Below are 18,052 nucleotides of genomic sequence, written 5' to 3'. Positions count from 1 at the left end.
CTGCATTATGGGTCATCCAGAATACTATGAAAATTGTTTTTCTAACCTCAAAAAAGTCTTAATTTAGGGGCCATTTTACTAAACTGTGTTAAGCACAAATATGCACTTAATGCAGGAAAAAAGATTTACGGTGTTAAAGTATTTTGTGGTTATTTGCATGTCAGCCTGTACTATTTTTTTTTTTTTTATTCAGGAGGGAGGGTTTTGTGGGCAGGGAATGGAAATGGAATCCAGCTAGCACATTCACACTTTGTGCCTCCTAAATAGCAGTAAGTGCTCCTGTGTTAATATTTTTGCAGGCCTTGCATGCTAAGTGCAAAATTAGCATGGGACCTGAAAGAATAAAATCCAAGCTCTATTTTAGAGATGCACTAGAAATGGACTTAGCACGCGCAAAACTTATGTGTTAAAATGTAACAACTAACAAACCCATTTCCTTAGCGCATCTTAATAAAAGGGACCCCTTTGTTTCCTTCAGTAGATTTAGATAAGAAGTCATATCTGTAGAAATAACAATTGTTTTCCTTTTGAAATTTATGTAAGCTGTCTTATTTTATAATTCTTTATTTATTGATTTTAACATTTGACAATTTTCAAATTTCAAGTCAAAAGAAAAAATACAATGTAACCACAATCAAACACAGAATCAAGATTTAGGAATTTAAACAAAATATTACAAAGTATAGTTAGTCCCCCATTTAAATGGAAGCGGAGCTGATGATAGGCTGAAATTTTTAAACAAATAAAAGAAAGGAAAATCAAGATGTGGTCTAATTTCTCTTAAACTATTCTTTCTGAGCTATTTGAGAGCCAGCCATAACCATATTTAATCAAGAATTACTCTTGGGGCTCCTTTTACTAAGCTGCGATAAGGTTTTTAGCGCATGCAGAATTGCCGCACGCGCAAAACCCTCGCTACGTGACTAGAACTAACGCCAGCACAATGCTGGCGTTAGCATCTAGCGCGGGGTAATTTAGCACACGCTAAGCGTGTGCTAAAACCGCTATCGCAGCTTAGTAAAAAGAGCCCTTAGTGGAGATAAATTTAGATAACTTCTGTGGCTCAAAGAAGATGTATCTTTCCTCCTTATAAATCAATACACATTTACAGGGGAATCGAAAACAAAAGTTGCCCCCAACTGAGTAACCTGTGGTCTCAAAATAAGGAACTGTTTTTGTCTTTTCTGGGTAAAGTGAGATACATCAGGAAACATTCTGATGGTATTAGTCAAAAATGGAACATCTTTATATTTAAAAAACAGCTTTAACATCCATTCTCTATCAGAATCAATAGCAAACTGTACCATCAATGTAGCGGAAACTTGAATCTCAGTTTCCGACTTCGCAAGGAAATTAGTTAAATCCAAACTATCAGCAGATAAATTCTGCTGGTTTGGATTTTGACTCTTAACTCTCTTTGGAAGGTAATATCTTAGAGAGAGGTAGATAAGAGGTTTCTGGCACCTTCAGAATCTCATTCATATATCTTTTAAACATAATTATGGCAGTTATTGGGAAAACTTTTGGGAAATTAATGATCTGCAGATTACATCTCCTTATGGAATTTTCCAACATTTCTTGTTTGAAATGTAAGCTTGCACTGTCTTTTAACCCAAGTTAAAGCTTCTGCTTCCAAAGTTTTCATCCGAATTTCCAAATAATCAGATTTGTTTTCCAAAGTTGTTACTTTATTTTTAAGTTCCTATTTTTCTGAAAGTACCTTAGTATACTGAGTGGAAAGTTGCTGTATTTGGTTCCCTAGTGAGACTTGCAGTTCTAAATTGATTCCAAATTGATTGCCTCAGGTCTCTGTAGGGGAGAAAACTCAGTTCTAGGAACCCCTGTTGCAAACAAAGTACCTGTATCCACAGTAGCTACCGTAGAAATTTCATGAGCTGGCTGTGCTTCCCCCACCGATTGCTGTGATGACAAATCAAACAGCTCCTCCTGCCTTAAACCAAAACCAGAGCCAGATCCCCCATTCTGCATAACCGGCAAGAGCATGTCCCGGGTTGACGCCTCTTCCGCTGCTGCAGAGCAGGCCAGTGGACTGCGCTCATCCGGGGACAGAGTAGCACTCTCGAAAGAAAACTCCTGCGCCTCAGCTTGCGCTTGTTCTCCAGCCGAGGAAGTTCACGGTTGTGGTGTTCATGAGCTTGATGAAGATGTCCATCTGCAGCACAGTTTCGTCCAGGAACACCCGGACCTTCGTTTTCCTTTTTACCATCTGGTAAGTGATAAAAAATTCTGAGATCCACCGCAACGGCGTCTCCCCGAAGTCTGCCATCTTTGTCAAGCTCTGCCTTTTTAAGACCTAAGCTGTCTTATTTTAAGTAGTTCTAAATACTGTCTTCATGGTTAATAACCTACAAATGAGGCCCCCAGTTTGGGATATTAGGTTCAAACAATTTTTATTGATGCAAATACAACACCAGTACACCCCAAAGGTGCACAGTACAAATAATAATGCATCATATACAATAATAGAACAACATATACAATAAAAGAGTAACATCAACCAACCTCCCTCCCCTTCCTTCTCTACATAGGGCAAGTGAGATTAATGAGGGTGGAAAGGTACTCCAAATCCCTGTACACTTATGAACCCCAAAAATGTCACACCACTCCTTCTCCCCATCTGAGCCAATTATCCTATCTTTGACTAATTGCCAGAACCTTCAATACACCCCATTTCCCCTCCTCAAATCTCCAGTTTAATCAATTCTGTTAAGCTGTGCCTTTTCTTGTCTTGTGCTTAAATAAAGTTTGACAACCTGTAGCTGGTACCTTGCCTGGCTATCAGGAGTGGCCCCTAGACAATGGAGTTGCAAATTTTGCTGAATTGGCAGTGGCTCAGTCACCACTGGCCAACGCAAGGTAATTAATGTACCACAGTTCTGCAACAACTTTGACTAATTTATGAAAATACCTCATAGCAAAGATGTGTCATAAACTTAAAGTATAGTAAGCACAACAAGCTTAGCTGCATTGTAAAATAGCACATCTCTAACTCATTTACACAATAGAGTGACAAAGATGGCTCTGTATAACATAGTGTATCGAAGCATACAAATGATGCATGTCTTTGAGATCTTAATTCTGACCAAAGCAAGGCTGGGTCCAAAATGAAACAGCATAGCTTTTGCAGCAAAAAGATGCTCTTTCAAATGACACACAAAAAAATTAAAAGAACACAATATATTTGCACCCTGAAATTTTGCATTAAAAAGTGATGTCATGTCTTTGTCATTATCTTTGCTTCAAGTTGGCTGCAAAGCCTTCTAGTTCAAATCCTAGACGTACATCATGGGCCATGACTACTGACCCAGTTATGCCCTGAATCAAAATATAGGTCAGAAGCAATGAGGAGTCAAAGTAAGCCTTAAATTTTCTTATTGTAACATTTTTCACATAATTTGATGACCCATAAATAAGGAGGCAAGCTCGTGTTAGGTTCCAAACTTTGCACAGGAACTTAGGGCTCCTTTTACTAAGCTGCGATAGGGCATTAATGCGCGGAATAGCGCGCATTAGACGCTAACGCTAGCATTGATCTGGTGTTAGTTCTAGCCGCATAGCGTGGGTTTAACATGCGCTAAAATGCGTGTGCTAAAAACGCTATCGCAGCTTAATAAAAGAAGCCCTTAGTACCAGGGGTTGTACTAATCCAAAAAATTTTCAGTCCCCTGACAGATTTTGTTGTTCTGCAGTGCCTGGATTAAAGTGACTGTTTTGTGTTATGCGAAACATGACACTCTAAAGGTGACCTTAAATAACTAGGAAGAACTGGAGTACACAAATACAATCCACACTCCAGTCGAAGTGCTGAGTTTAAAGCCTTACAGTTTCCCAACGAGAATAAACATTTCTTTTTATATATTTTTTTTACTTTTTTTTCTCCGTTTTCTCTTTTTCAAGGAGGTAAAAGGACTCGGAAGCCATGGGGATCAACGATGCCCCATGCCTATGTGGGAGGGAGATGTGACAAATACACTAGCTGCCCTGCATACTTCTATCACTGGCCGTAAAAAACCTCCTTTAAATCTTAAGCATGTAACAACAATAGAAAAGTGCTTATCTTAATGAAGTTCCATTCCGGATCAGTTTTCTCGATGCTTTACCATTTAACTTGCTTCAGCCTGTGTTCATTTTCAGCCAACAGTGGCCATTGTTTCACAATATGACAAACCGTTTCTTCAGGGCTCTGTTAAGCAGTAGACACTGCAAAGCTGTGTGTAGGTAACCTCCATTCAGCTGCCTGTAAGTCTTGAATCAATAGAGATCCAGTCAAACATTTTGCATAATTTTTGTCCACACAAAATTATATTCAATTTGGAGAAGGTTGAACAGGGATGATGAATATGCATGGAGCAGATTTGCATGTCTGTCACTTCCATTATATGCAAATCTCTCTCATGCATATTCATTAGGGCTAGCCTGAAAACCTGATTGGCCTGGTGGTCCTCCAGGATAGGGTTGGGGACCACTGCAGTAAAATACAGTGCCTTACATATCACAGTTTTCTGCAAGGAATCTAAATCGTATTGTAAACCGCATAGATCAGGTTCTTGAAGTTACATTGTTAAAAGGAAAGTTGTTTTAGAGGAAGGGGTGAAGGATAAGAACACAGCTAAAGAGAGAAGAGAGATGTTTTTAGTTTCTTTCAGAATTCAAGGTAGGTGGTGGGTTGTCTTAGGTGTGATGACAATTTGTTCCAAATGAGAGGTCTTTGGTATTCAAAGGTAGCCTCAAATGTCTTTTTCTGCTGTACTTGATGAGGTGATGGGAAGGATAGTTTGTAGTGTTTTGAAGGAGTGTGAGACATTGATATCAGAAGTTAGTCCCTCTAAGTTTTCTCCATAGATCTCTTTGTGACCCATTCAGGCTATCTTGAACTGGATTCTCTTTTTCATCAGCAGCCAGTGCAGTTGTTCTAATAGTGGGTTTGCCTTCTCGTATCGGCTCTTTTTGATAATTAGTTTTGCAGCTGTGATTTAGAATAGTTGTCTCTTGCGTTCTTTTTCTGTAATGCCACAATATAGTGAGTTGCAATAGCCTAGGTATAGTATTAGGGCATATTGTGCTACTGTCCTGAAACTAGTCTCAGTCAGGACTGGTCTTATTGTCCTCAGTTCTCTCATCTTAAAGAAGAATTTTTTTTCACCAGAGAGGTGATGTGTGTGTTAAAGGTTAAATTCGAGTTTAGTGTAACTCCTAGTACTTTGGAGGAATTTTGTATCTTTTGACTCTCACCTACGGACAGCTCTATTTCTATGCTAGGTAGTGATTTATAGTCTCTGAACCATAATATTCTTATTTTAGATTTGTTTAATTTGAGGAAGTTTCTCATCGTCCTTGTACTTAGGTCATCGATAGTATTTTTCAAGTACTGAAGGGTGCTATTGAAGGATTCTATCACCATACAGAGAATGAAGATATCTGCATATGAGAAGATGTGATCCCGGGTCAAGGGCAGATTATTTCCCAGTGCTTTTAAGTAGATGTTAAAAGTGCATGTGGTAGTGGTGGGCCTTAAGGAACCCCGCAACTAGCCCTTCCATTGTTTGGATCTCTTGTCATATTTCTAAACTTCATATGTTCTATTTTTTAAGAATTGTGAGAACTATTGTAGTACTTACACCCTGTACTCCCAAGTTCATTTAATTTGAGAAGTAGGAGAGAGTGGTCCACTACATCAAGTGCTAAAGAGATGTCAAATTGTAACAGTATAGATTGTTTGCCTTTGCAGTAGAATACTTATTGTGGAGTGTGAGGGAGTTTAGGTGGTGGTACATGGTCTGGTTCCCATGGGATCACTTCTTCACTGAAACTGAGCCACCTAAAGGTAGGTGGAATTATCCCTGCTACGTCTGAGGGGTGAGACTCAGACAGAGAGGTGATTATATGCTCTGAGGTAGAACAGAGAGAGACCCTGAATCAAGAAGTCTTCAAGGGGGGAGGTCCTAAGGCAAGAGGTTACCAAGGGAGTGGCAACTGAGGCTATAGTACCCGAGGGAGGTGCTAGTGAAGTAGCCATAGTTTAGTTTCACTGGGGTAGGAACTTGTGTTTAATTCTTAACCTTCAAGGATTAGATGTACTTATAAGGAAGACGACAAAGATAGGAGGAGATAACTTGGATTATATTCAGAGTATGTGATTTTTTTTTTTTTTTTTTTTTATATGTGCGCAGACAGGATCTAAGACAGGGGTGTCAAACTCAATCACATGTTTTCATGCATGTTACATCTTGTCATTAACAAGTATGTTAATTGTTCCCCATCTTAATTTTTTAATTGTTAAATGCTTAGAATTTATGATTAACGTTTCATCAAATTTTAATAAACTTGAATCTAAAACATAGGCTAAGTCACGGGTCAAATTTTTTATTAAGATACTTAGGGTCATTTTATTAAGGTACGCTAACTGATTTAGCACACGCTAAATGTGCACCTTAATAAAAGGATCCCTTAGTCTTAGTAGAAGTATAGGGTTACAACCTCTCCAATCCCACGCCGGCTATGTGATGTAAACAAAATAAATAAAAAAGACTTTTCCTCTCTCTTTTAGGTCCTAATTCATGCTTGCTGTCCAACACCAGCTCTGGCAGGATATACATTTCAAATCTGACATATTGTAATCACACTTTTTTACTGATCACCTTTCTTCTTTACTTCAAACACTAATTTCAACACAAAGCTGATGTGGTTAAGTGAACACTCAGACCCGCAGCTGAGGTCCGGTGAAAAAAATCACGGAGCAGCTGTTAAGGAGACCATCATAGTTGTTCACAGTCTCCTCTACCAAACAAACAAAGACTAAATAACATCAAATCAAACTTAAATAAAATAAAATAATAAATTTAACAACAACTTAACTTTGAATGGTGTGGATGATAAACATAACTGCTCCGGGCTCCTCCGTTATTCTCATTACCGACCCCCCAACCTAGGTTTCACCAGCTGGCTTCTTCAGGAGGGGTACTAAAATTGCAAGACGACTCAAGTCAACACTGAACCAAACAGCTTACTTTCTCAATAAACTAAACATTTTGAAATACTCAATGCACACACTTTCTCTACGACTTACCGGCACAAACACTCCATATGCACACAAACACGCTGCTGACGAAGGGAACTTCCCAGCAGGCCACGCTTTAAATACACTCCCCTTTTACTAACTACGACGTCATCACTCCTTACGTCATGAATGAAAAATTATAATTGAAACCATTCGATATCATTATTTAATCCTGCGGGGGCCAGATCTCAGCTGCAGGTCTGAGTGTTCACTTAACCACATCAGCTTTGTGTTGAAATTAGTGTTTGAAGTAAAGAAGAAAGGTGACCAGTAAAAGAGTTATTTATAAGCATCACCTTGGATAAGTAAATTCCCTTGCTGTTTTTGAATATATTGTAATCACAAACAGAAAATAAAATTATTTTTTCTACCTTTTGTTGTCTGGTCATTATTTAAATCATGTTGGTCCCAGGCTCTGGTTGTCTTCTGATAACTCGCTTGCCAGGGTCTCCTGCCCATTTGTCGTTTTCTTCTTTCTCCATGCTAACCATCCATCTTCCATCTCTGTCCTCCCCTTCTGTTTCCCTTCCCTCCCCCGGAGGTCTGGCATCTTTCCTTTTTTTCGTCTCCATCCCCACAGCTGCAGCGATGGACCCCACAATCCCCAGATCCACCAACTCTCCTTTCCTCAATTACCCTTTCATACCCCATCTCTCCCTCCTTCCCCAGCACTCCAGTGTCCACCATCTCTCGCTTTCTGTTCCCAACTACCCTCCTATCCAGTATCTCTAACCCCCCTTTACACCATCCCTTGAGTCCAACTTCTCTCCCTAAATCCCTTTGTCTACCATCTCTCTCCCTCTCCTCTGTTTTTAGACCCATTATTTCTTTTCCTCCCTCCCCCCTCAGTCCGTCATATGCATCTCTCTTTGCACCCCCACCCCTTACTCCCTCCCTCAGTATATCTTCTACACCAGGGACCCCCCAAAGGCCTGCATGTTCCCTCCTTCTGTGTAGCGTCCTCCGGCTTCTCCCTGGCCTCCCGGTCTCACCTTCAGCTAATTAGGGCAGCCTGCAGAGGATCACTAGTGCTGTAGCAATCCAAACAGGCTGCCGTCGGCCTCTGCAGAACGTTCCCTCTGCCACGATCCCGCCCATCCTCTTGACGTCAGGGGCGAGATTGCAGCAGAGGGAACATGCTGCAAAGGCCGACGGCAGCCCCCTAAGATTGCTACAGCTGACCGGCAATCCTCTGCAACCTGCTTTGAAGGTGAGACCGGGAAGCCAGGATAGAGGGAGGGAAGGAACAGAGAACCAAATCTTGGGCCAAATTTGGTCCACGGGCCTGAGTTTGTCACCCCTGATCTAAGACATCATTAGTAGCCTCTGTTTGTTTTTTTATTTTAAATTTTTCTATTCCACTTAAAACCTAAGTAAGTGTTGGGTTAGTCTAGGAACCTGCCCCAAGACAAGAGCATTGACAGTGATATATGATAAAGACATTACTTGTCCTTGATTAAAGCTGGAAAGTAATAGGTGTGCAGATGCTGAATCATAGCAATAAAAGTGTTTTTTTTTGCTTGCAAACCCTGTCTATGTATAACACTCTTGCTCTTGTTACCACATGGAGTCATTGTTCTCTCTTATTAAGGTTTAGATTATGTTCAAAACATTAGATTATAAACTGCTAAAATACAGACTTCCCTAGGGGATTCACAAGCTTTCTCAATACTGTGCTTATTTTAAATTTGCTTATATTGTCATTTCTGCTACAAAACAATGTACATCTGGCAATTGCTAGTTTTGAGAGGTTTTATAACATTACTGTATACTTCTTTCTCAGGAGTTTCATTAGCGCAAGATCGGGGAAAGCTAGAGGCTAAAATTGAGGTTCTAACTGCAGAGAATGAGACTCTGAAAAAACAAATGGAATATAATAATGACGCCTTAAAAATTAAAACCAAAGTTGTGGAAGACCAAACAGAAACCATCAGAAAATTAAAGGAAGTAAGTTGTTTTTTTGTTTGTTTGTTTAATGGGACAACAAAACAAATAACATTTAAGCGCCATCGAACCACCATTGAGTTATACTATAGTTCTGAAAGATTTTTTGTTTTCACTAAATTGAAACTAATATTATCAGATACTCCTATTGCAGCAATTAATATATACTAACATTTAACTGTTGCTTTAGCAACTAGTACACAGAAATATTCCACATGAACTACCTAATAAAGAAGGGGGAAGAGAATGCAGTTGATGGACATGTGTAGTACATAGAAACATGATGGTTGATAAAGGCCAGATGGCCCATCCAGTCTGCCCATCCATAGCATCCACCATCTCCTCCTCTTCCTAAGAGATCCCATGTGCCTGTCTTAACACTTTTTTTTTTAATTCATACATTCTTGGTCTGTCGAGAGACTATTCCATGCATCTACCACCCTTTCTGTAAAAAAGTATTTCCTTAGATTATTCCTGAGTCTATTGCCTCTTAACTTCATCCCATGCCTTCTCATTCTGGTTTCCTTTCAATTGAAAAAATGGCCTCAAATGCATTTATGCCACATAGGTATTTAAATATCGCTGTCATATCTCCCCTCTCCTGCCTTTCCTCCAAAGGTTTTGAGTCTTACCCCCCATATGTCATGGAATGAAATCATAATATTGAACTGGGATGTACGCAGGTGAGGCTGGACTCATTTAGAGCACTGGTATTTGACCTGGGGGCCGCCGCATGGGCGGACTGCCGGGCAGGATGGACCACTTGTCTGACCCAGCAATGGCAATTCTTATGTTCTTATGAAAAAAAATTGTCAAAAACTAAATATCATCATGCCTAGGGTCTTCAAGAGAGAGATGAGCAAATAAGAAAACATCGTGATGAAATTCTTGAAATTCGAAAAGTCTTTCAAGAACAACTTGATGAAAGAGCTGCACAGGTGGAAGCGCTAGAGTTAAAATTAGAAAGGCACAGTGCGAGAAAGGAGGAGCTCAAGCAACAGCTGGAAGAAAAGGATTCTGAACTTGAAGATATTAAAAAAGCTTACAGGTGATAAACCATATTTATTATTGTATGTTATATGCGAGTTGTGTGCAGATTCATCTGGGAAGTTGACTGACTTCAAATCTTATCTTTTTCAGTACAATGAATAAAAAATGGCAAGATAAAGCAGGTCTGCTAACCCAACTTGAAACGCAAGTCAAGCAAATGAAACAAAATTTTGATGCTAAGGAAAAGAAGTTGATTGAAGAGAGAGACAGAAGCCTTCAAGCTCAAAAGTAAGGTGATAGAAGAAAGAACTGTAAGACTATATTACAGGCCCAATTTTCAAACAAACATATCTTTAGCAATGATCACTAAACACAGTGGCGTACCTAGGGGGAGCGGGGGGGCCGGGGGGGAGGTCCGCCCCGGGTGCACGCCCCAAGGGGGTGCACAAGAGAGAGCTGAACGGGAACGACAGGGCACCCGCGGGGTTAAATATAACTCGAGCCGCGAGGCTCGTCTTCTGCTCCTAACTGCCCTGCCGCGCACACATAGCTGACCGGAAGTCTTCCCCGATGTCAGCGCTGACGTTGGAGGGCAGGCTTTGCTTAAGCCCTCCCTCCGACGTCAGCGCTGACATCGGATTAAGACTTCTGGTCGGCTATGTGTGCGCGGCAGGGCAGGTAGCAGAAGACGAGCCTCGCGGCTCGAGTTGTATTTGGCTGAGAAAGTAGTTAAGATGAGGGCTAGGAGGCAAACGCGGAACACAAAAGGGGGGAGGGAGTGCATTTTTGGACACAAGGCATGAACTTGGGAGAGAGGATGGAGGAAGGGAGGGAAAGAGGTGTGGGAGGGAGTGCGTTTTTGGACACAGAAGGCATGGACTTGGGAGAGAGGAAGAGAGGGAAAGACATGATTGTGTACACAGGAATGGAAGAATGGAAAATTTTTGGTACAGACAGTGGCATACCAAGGTGGGGATGGTGGGGGGGCGGTCCACACATGGTTTACGCCCCAAGGGGGTGCACAGCTGGCCACTCTCCAGTGTTCTCTCTAGGCCGGCAAACTGCGGCTCTTTAGCCACTTGAGTGCCACCGCTGCCATTGGGAACAGGCCAGCGCCGAGTTCTCCCTGCTTTTCCCTATGGGGCCGACCAACTCTCGCTGCCCGCGTCAATTCTGACGTCGGAGAGGACATTCTGGGCCAGCCAATCGCTGCCTGGCTAGCCCAGAATGTTCTCTCCGACATTAGAATTGACGTCGGGCAGCGAGAGATGGTCGGCCCTGCAGGGAAGAGAAGCAGGGCGAATTTGGCGCTGGCCCGTTCCCAATGGCGGCAGTGGCAGCATTTTCCCAATGGTGGTGGCATGGGGGAGGGGAGGGCAGGGAGAAAGAAAGAAAGGGGGGGGACAGGGAGCCAGAAAGAAAGAAAAGGGGCAGGGTGAAACAAAGATAAATGGGGCACGGAGAGAGATAGAGAGAAAGACAGACAGAAAGAAAGGGGTATGGAGAGAGAGAGAAAGAAAGAAGGGGGCAGGGTGAAACAAAGAAAGAAATGGGGCACGGAGAGAGAAAGAAAGACAGACATACAGAAAGAAAGGGGTATGAGAGAGAGAGAAAGAAAGGGGGCAGGGTGAAACAAAGAAAAAGTTTGGGGAGGGAATGAGGTCTGGAGGAGAGGAAGCATACAGGAGGCTGAAAGAAGGGAAGAAATATTGGATGCACAGTCAGAAGAATAAAGTGCAACCAGAGACTGATGAAATTACCAAAGGTAGGAAAAATGATTTTATTTTCAATTTAGTGATTAAAATGTTTTGAGAATTTATATATGCTGTCTATATTTTGCACTATGGCCCCCTTTTACTAAACCGCAATAGCGTTTTTTAGCGCAGGGAGCCTATGAGCGTCGAGAGCAGCTTGGGGCATTCAGCGCAGCTCCCTGCGCTAAAAAACGCTATCGCGGTTTAGTAAAAAGGGAGGGGGAATATTTGTCTATTTTTGTATAGTTGTTACTGAGGTGACATTGCATAAAGTCATCTGCCTTGACCTCTTTGAAAACCCGCAGAATATAAATGATAATTAATATTTTCTCTGCGTAGAGCAGGGGTGTCGAAGTCGGTCCTCAAAGGCCGCAATCCAGTCGGGTTTTCAAGATTTCCCCAATGAATATGCATGAGATCTATTTGCATTCACTGCTTTCAATGCATATTCATTGGGGAAATCCTGAAAGCCCGACTGGATTGTGGCCCTCGAGGACCGACTTTGACATCTGTGGCGTAGAGTGTGCTTTGTGTTTTTAAAATTTTATTGTTGGTAGATCATTTTGACTTGGCCTCAAAGGTAAGAGGGAGGGAGGGAGGGAGGGAGGGGAGCTGCTGAAAGACATCTAGTAATCCTTGCAGGCTTGACTGTGCAGGGAATTATTTTTGTAAAATCATGTTTTGTTATGTGACTGGCATTATTTAGACTTTAATTTGCTTGTTTTTATGTGCGTGCATTGAAGGAAAGTGGAGAGAGAGTTGGCTGAGGACGCTGAAGGGAAATGGGGAAGAGAGAGTGGGGAGAAGACGCTGATTTATAAATTGACAATTGTACAGAATATTGTTCCTTTTTATACTTTAATATAAACAATTCAAGGCTTGTGTGGATGGAATTAGGTGGTTTGCGGGGATGGGGACCGAGCTTACGGGGATTAGTCCAATAAAATGGTATTTTTTTATTTCTCATTATTTGTTTTATTTTTATTTGTTAATTTGTAAAGTGGTGATTGTTATGTATCAGTTTTTTCAAATTTATATCTACTGTCATATTTTGCACTGTATTAGAGGACATGTGTTACTGTTTTTGTGGTGTTGCATTGTTTCCAGGGTCTGGTTTCTTGGCGGTTCAGTTTAACTTTTGTCTACATATTTCTATTTTTAGTTTGTGATTATTCCTTATTGGGCGAGGGTGTATCTCTGTTCTGTGTTTATGAAAAGAACATAGTTTTCAGTTGGCATTGACTACAGGATCAGTAGACTGTGCGAGATCTGGCTTGTTTAGTTTTACAGTGTATGCGTTGGTGTTCTAGTGCTCACTGCAGTGTTTAAGATACTGCCTTTTCCTAGGTACACTCTTGTTGTGCGATATGTGGATTGTTACTAAAAATCATATTTTTCATATAGATGGGGAGGGTGTCAAAAAATGATGGGCCCCGGGTGCCACATACCCTAGGTACGCCACTGACTAAACATAAGTCCACTATCAGTGGATTTTCAACAACACTATCCAGATAGTGCTGGGCAGATCCTGAGTGGTTTGACTATTCAGCTGCTATATAGCTAAACAGTTTAATTTAGACCTGCAAAAATGCAATCCTAAATCAAACTATTAACTAAACGTAAAGCAGTTGAATTGTGTTACTACATATATAGTTGTTGACGGCAGCTGCATTCTATTTTTCTCCAAGGTCAAACAGGATAACTAACTCCGCATATGTTATGTGCAATCTTTTATATCCCACTAAATCCTCATTAATTAGAGGTCTAAGTGGGTTACAAGCAACATATTGCCACATAGAATTCTGTTTAGAGTTAAACATGTTACAAAGAATTATATATGCCAAATTGTGCAGACAATCTGAGGTAATATATCAAAGATAGCAGCTGACCATTAACATTGTCTTTATTTCGGGTGGCTTGTATGGATGATATTTTTTAACTGAGCCTGCACAGGAACTTTTCCAGAATGTCTGAGAATGTCTTGTTTGCATGCATGCCTATTCCTGCCTGCTGTTGTCATGCAGAATCTTTTCAATCATTTTGTCTTCCACCAAACCAAATGGACATGTTTGAGTATTGCATATTATTTGCCTCAGTGCTGATTACTTCAACTCTATTCAAAATTACTTCCTGCATTAAGTCCAGTTGCTTCTGTATGTTTTATTTTCTTCAGTAGCTTCCTTAAGTAGGTTTTTCTGACCATTATCTAAATATCTAGCCTCATTAGCTCAAATCAGGTCTTTTGGGCCTTGGACTCCCATCTGGGTTTGTTTTTAACATTGGGTCATTTGATTTAGCTGGGGCTGTTATTCTGGATGATGTCTTCAAAAAATTTGCTCAGTAACTTCAAGAGATATGGATACCCATAACTGTTGCCTTCAGTGCATGGGGCCCAACTATGATCCCTTTCAATGTCTTCTGTGTCCTCAGATATTAAAGAAGAGTTTTGGAGAAAAGCATATGGTGCAGATAAGACCAGTCTGTCGATACTGGCATCAGAAACATTGGACCTCAATGGGTCTTAAAGCTGCATCAGATGCATTGATATCAAGAGTGTCTTGATCGCTCTTGACACTGAATATCAATAAAGGCTATTGGAAATTGTATAATTCTTATCCAAGAAAGTTGAAAATGCTGAGAAAGAACAATACCATTTGTCTGACGGAAGCTGACATGCCTCTAAATCATCCCTCATTAAAGCATGGCATTGAGGCTTCAGAATAACCAGTGTCATCTAGGCATCTTTGTTGTGAGGACCTCTTATCCTTCATGCCTTTAGAGAGGGTGTGACAGCCTCCACAGACTTGAGATCCCAGTTCTAATCTAATCTAATCTACAATTTGAATCACTCTATGCCCAATTAGGCTTAAGGCGACATACAGTTCAAGTGATAGGCAAAAAAGATAGAAGAATTAAGGAGTAAGGAGACAGTAAACAGGAGGAGTAGAGGGAGAGTATTCTTGAGGGAAGAATTGGAGAGAGACAGAAGATTTACATTGGATGAAGATATGATGTTCTTTGAGTTATAACAGCTACTGATTTCAATGTAGGGTATTGTCTTGGGATAACAGGGTTCCTTTTGATGGTTATCGGGAGGCTGTTTCAGGTCTTTGTGCCGATGTAGGTGATAATTGTGTTAAATATGCGCTTAATTTCTTTAGGAGACGGAAGGATCAGAAGAAGTTTCTTGATGTTTCTGGTTGAATGGGATCAAGAATTGATGAAAAGGGTTATGAGCTTCAGCTGAGCTTGCATATAAGATGTAGTATATTATACATGATGTTTTGAATTTAATATATGCAGAGTTGGTAGTCAGTGAAGTCTGTTGAAATAGGGCATTATGGAGTCAAATTTTTTCAGTTTGAAGATTAGCCGTATTGCTGTGTTTTGAATCAGTTGTAGTTTGCGGTTGAGGGTGGTGTTTATACTTGCATAAAGGGAATTGTAGTAGTCCAGTTAAGACAGTACTAGCATTTGTGTCAGTATTGCGAAGTGATGACTATGGAAGAAAGGTCTGATCAGTCTGAGTTATCTCATGCTATAGAAGGGTTTTCTTCGTAAGTCGGAGATCTGGAACTCGTAGGAGAGGGTTGAGTCCAATATGACTCCAAATATTTTGGAGGTTTTGTTGATATCTAGTTTGGTTCCTGAGGGCAGGGTAATAGCTGTGGGAATGTTTGTAGAGAACTATGAAACCACAGTACGTTGGTTTTTGCTGTGTTCAGTTTGAGCTTTTTGAGCATAGCCCACATTCGTATCTTGTCTATGCTGTTGGTAATTCTCTGAGAGGTGTCATTGAAGTCACTCGCGCTCAGTTGCGATGAGGAGGAGTATGTCGTCTGTGTATGATAATAGGCTCTTATTGACATTAATATTGCCGACAAAGCTCATGAATAGATTGTAGAGTATAGAGGAAGGGGGGGGGGGGGTGTCCTTGGGGAACACCGCAGAATGCCTGCCAGCTTTGTGAGAATTCCTCATCTTTCCGGACAAGGTAATTCCAGTTTTGATATAGCGCAAGTAACTTGAGGATGTGGTAGGCAGCAATAGGCATGCAAGTACTGAGATGTTCTCAAAAAGTTCTGTAAAAGTGCTAGAGAACCTCTCACAAGGGCTCTATCAGATGACATCACTCATATGTAAGGATTCCTATCCTATCCTTGAAAAGTCCCTGCTGCATTTGTGGGTGGGGGCAAGTCACTTAATCCCCCGTTGCCCCAAGTACATTAGAGTGAGCCCACCGGGACAGATAGGGAAAAATGTTCAAGTACCTGAATGCAAACCACTTAGGCTATTAGTGGTATATAAATACTTAAATAAAAAATGGCCCCAAAATGGTGTCTCGGTTTATATTTGGGTCAGCAACCCCACCCCACTCCTGGACATGTTGCAGGACTCCACTGAGTCTGCCATAAGACCTGGTGGTCTAGCGGTGAGCCTGGGGCAGGAGGGATCCCTCTCGCCTCCTGTTACGGCTGACTTAACAATTCTCACCTCCCTCCCGCCTCCCAAAATGGTATCTTAAAATCCCTGGTGAACAGGGATTGGAGGGATCCCTCATACCTTTTGTCCCAGCCAACTCTAAAAATTCTCACCTCCCTCCAACCTCCCCAAAATGGTACCTTAAAATCCCTGGTGGTTCAGCAGTGAACCGTGGCAGGAGCATCTTCCTACGCTCCTGCCACATGAAGAGCTGCTATTTCAATGGCTGCCATGGTTTCCAGATAGATCTGTAGGGCCATTTTGTCATGGGCCAAACCTTGGACAGTCTCCCCTAAGGTGATTTGTAGGGTGGCAACTTGGTCCACTCTACATACATTTGCCAAGTTTTACAGAGTGGATATGGCAGCAAGGAAGGACTTTGCCTTTGGGTCCTCCATGTTTGGGTCCCACCCTAGATTTTCTGGGACTGCTTTTGTACATCCCACTTGTCCAGAATGACATACTTATTGCAAAAGAAAAAGAGACTAGGTTCTTACCTTGCTAATATCTTTTCTAGTATATAGGTGTGTCATTTATTTCCTGCACCTGCCTACTGTCTCACTCTGAATGTTCTTATCCAAACCTACAGGTTGGATACCAGTCAGACTTTGTGTATGAAGAGTAGTCTAATGCTGGGATAGTTTGAGGTATTATTTGAGCTCCATTAATTTTCTGTTTGGCATTACTGTTTTGCTGTTTGATTGTTCAATGGTTAACAAGTTTGTTAAAATTTCAGAGCAGGCAGACTTATTCTTTGGGGAGTTTCCCCATACCCCTGCTTCACATGTGTTCTAGAAAAGGCGTTTGCCTGCTTGGGAACTAACTCTAGGGGGGCAGCAGAGCCCTCTGTGAAGTAGGAAGGATTCAGAAAAAAATCCAGAGTGGATTCCTTCTGCAAGGCTTACGAGCACTGGGATATAACCCGCTCATCCAGAATTCCTAGAAAAGATATTAGCAAGGTAAGAACCTAATATCTTTATATGATCCTCCAGTCTGCCCAACAAGATAAACTTGTAGTATAAAGTGTGATATGATATTACATTTGTATACTTGATCTTTGTCTATGCTATTTTCAGGGTACAGACAATAGCAAAGACCATCACTGGCCTTGTTCTCCAATGAAGCGTCTTCAAAGCCCCACTCCAGCCCATCTAAATATGTCCAGCCATAATCAGGGCACAGACCATAGTAGTCTGCCCAGCACTGGCTTTGCTTCCCAATTACTGGAGTTGCCATATAAGCCATTCTCTTTCCATACAGGATTCCTTTATGTTTTTCCCACACATTTTTGAATTCCATTACCATTTTCATGTCTCCACCTCCTACAGGATAGCATTCTAGTCTTTCACACAGACGCATGGCATGGCAGGCAGGTGGTGATAATCTTCTTCTTGTGATATAGCTGGATTGTGCCTTTTGTAGGTGCATCTTATGGAAGTTCTGAGCATGAGTGGCCTTCAAATCATGATACCATCATGATAGGTAATTGATCCATGCCTTATTGTAGCTATGGCAGACCACAAGAATGTTTTTGACATCCTAATAGTCCTCTGATTCCTAGGTTCAAAGCAGTCTGGGGTTACATAAATTTATCAATCCAATTAAATCACAACCAAGACAAAACTCTAAATGTGTAAGATTCTTCACAGTGGGAAACAAAAAGCCTCAGGACACAGCTCGGAACTCTTGTTCTTACAAGCTCAAAAAGTGCCTCTGCATAGGCATAAAAACCCTTCTAACAATTTCTCATAATGAACAGTTAAACTTAAATTCTTCAATGCATAATAATTTTGAAGATATTTTG

The 18,052-nt window shown here is 41.2% G+C and overlaps 1 protein-coding gene across 6 annotated transcripts in view; it reads left to right on the top strand.

Moving 5' to 3' along the window:
* LRRCC1 (leucine rich repeat and coiled-coil centrosomal protein 1) overlaps positions 1-18,052 on the top strand; it is a 148,637-nt gene that overhangs the window by 104,874 nt on the left and 25,711 nt on the right. For all 6 annotated transcript variants that reach the window (XM_033934347.1, XM_033934342.1, XM_033934344.1 and 3 more), the window contains 3 exons: positions 8,862-9,025; positions 9,862-10,070; positions 10,163-10,300. In XM_033934347.1, the coding sequence (XP_033790238.1) occupies positions 8,862-9,025; positions 9,862-10,070; positions 10,163-10,300 (511 nt within the window). The remainder of the gene's footprint in view (positions 1-8,861; positions 9,026-9,861; positions 10,071-10,162; positions 10,301-18,052) is intronic.

Source organism: Geotrypetes seraphini, chromosome 2, assembly GCF_902459505.1.
Source record: "Geotrypetes seraphini chromosome 2, aGeoSer1.1, whole genome shotgun sequence".
NCBI lineage: Eukaryota > Metazoa > Chordata > Amphibia > Gymnophiona > Dermophiidae > Geotrypetes > Geotrypetes seraphini.
Note: the sequence above shows the minus strand (reverse complement) of the source record. Positions and strands in the feature narration are given on the sequence as shown.